Source organism: Penaeus monodon, chromosome 21 (assembly GCF_015228065.2).
Source record: "Penaeus monodon isolate SGIC_2016 chromosome 21, NSTDA_Pmon_1, whole genome shotgun sequence".
Classification (NCBI taxonomy): Eukaryota; Metazoa; Arthropoda; class Malacostraca; order Decapoda; family Penaeidae; genus Penaeus; species Penaeus monodon.
Window position 1 is genome coordinate 31102216 of NC_051406.1, and position 1838 is coordinate 31104053.

Genomic DNA, 1838 nt, shown 5'->3' on the forward strand with positions numbered 1-1838 from the left:
AAATTTTTCCTCGCCGTGTCGGGAAGGGCCGCTCAGGGGGACGCCTACTCACAGTTGAAAGCGTTTGGGGGTTTCAAAGGACGACCTCCATGCCCTGCTCCAAGTCAAGCGAGGCGTGTCTGGTCCTCGTGGGGCGCTCGCTCCCCTGCGCTCCCTGGCCAGCGCTGCCGCCCTCCACCGCCAGCTGCTTGTCGGGCACCCACGCCGTCAGTCCTCCGGGCCGCCGCACCAGCTGTCAGGAGATTTCACAAAACGTAACTCAGACGAAAACATTCTTTCCAATAATCATAAAGCAGACAGATGATAGTTGCCGAAATAGCAACTGATATAAATGACGATAAAATTAGAACCCCAATGAGGAATCTATACAACCCTGTAGTGCATCAAAGCTGTTAAGGGAAAATTGGGTTCAGGGTGTGGCCTAAATAGCAGGCTGGCTAACCTTAAGATTGTTCCCGGAAAGAATGAGTTTGATGACCTCCTCGTAGTCTGGCGGGGGCTCGTACAGCGGCGGGTCGTCAGCCGAGGCGTCGAAGATCTCCACGCCGTCGGAGAGGGATGCTGCCAAGACGGAAAATGCAATCTAGAATTTATTCGCATTTCCATAGCAGTATATTGTTAAATAATATGGGAATCTGGATTTACGTCACCGTGTCGTGCCAAATATTTTCCGACTACACACTCCCTCTGCATATCCATATCAACAAACTAAGAAATACATTCAAGCGAATTATCCAGCTCATTAATCTGAAAAAATAAAGACTTTCAAGTGTAGAAACCTCGATACTCACTTCTCCGACTGTGGCCTTGCCTGGCCTCCCTTCGCTCGCGTTGGAGAGATCGGTTGTCCTGGACGCCCGATTTGAACATGTATGAGACCAGGCCGAATATCACCATCAGCAGCACTGTAGTGCGGGAGAACGTGTGAATGCGGAGTTACATATGCGTGGGATCACCATTCATAAAACGTTGCTCAAGGGTATATATGTGAAAGGCGTCGTGAAACTGCTAATTTATGATCATGTTAAATCTACTTCAGGGATCCTTGGAAATAAAGGAATCGGAGATAATATAGTAATAACCACAGAAGAAAAAGTAGTAAAGAAGACGACTCACCGACAAGGGAGACGAGCAGGAGTATGCTCGACCAACCATGAGCTCCACCAAAGAAGTTGTTCTTCTGCGGGAAGTAGTAGTTTGGCGTGTGTTGATACCACCAAGCGGCGTCCTCGGGAGTGAGGCTCTTGTCGCCGCCGCGGTAGCACGAGGAGGGTTCGTCGCTGTTGTCGCCGCAGTGGTCGAAGCCGTCGCAGCGAAGCATCTTGGGGATACACCGGTGGTTGTGGCACATGAGGTCCGTCAGGGTGTAGCAGCCTGCAGCGGGAAGGAGGGCGATGATGGCAAATGTAAAGAAAAGGAACGCATTAATATTTCAAAACATTATCTATACACATGTATTCACGAAGGATTAGAGAGCAACGGTTATGTATTCAGCCAGGGCCTTCCTCAATACATATCAGTCTACATTTTGAATGACAAACGGTTCCCCCGATGAGGATAAACCCCAAAATTAGCCGCATAAATAATCACTACCAAGGTAACTGAAGGAAGTGTAGACAATGGCCAACTTGGAGTCCTTGTTAAAGGCGCCTCTCAGCCGCACGTAGAAACCCGTGTCGATGGCCACCACATGCTCGGCCGTTTCGAAGTGCTCCGCCTCCAGGGCCCTGAGGTAGCCTCGCGGGTGAAAAACCCTGGCGCAGCCAGGCGGGTTCCCAAAGCTGCGAATGGGGAAAGAGAGAGGTGACATGGGTCTGCGCTCGGCGCGGCGGCGAATC

General features: G+C 50.8%; 1 protein-coding gene across 1 annotated transcript in view; it reads right to left on the minus strand.

Moving 5' to 3' along the window:
* LOC119586649 overlaps window positions 1-1838 on the minus strand; it is a 34958-nt gene that overhangs the window by 4596 nt on the left and 28524 nt on the right. The window contains 6 exon segments of the mRNA XM_037935389.1: window positions 53-232; window positions 443-561; window positions 792-905; window positions 1117-1374; window positions 1591-1710; window positions 1743-1781. Coding sequence (XP_037791317.1) covers window positions 53-232; window positions 443-561; window positions 792-905; window positions 1117-1374; window positions 1591-1710; window positions 1743-1781 — 830 coding nt within the window.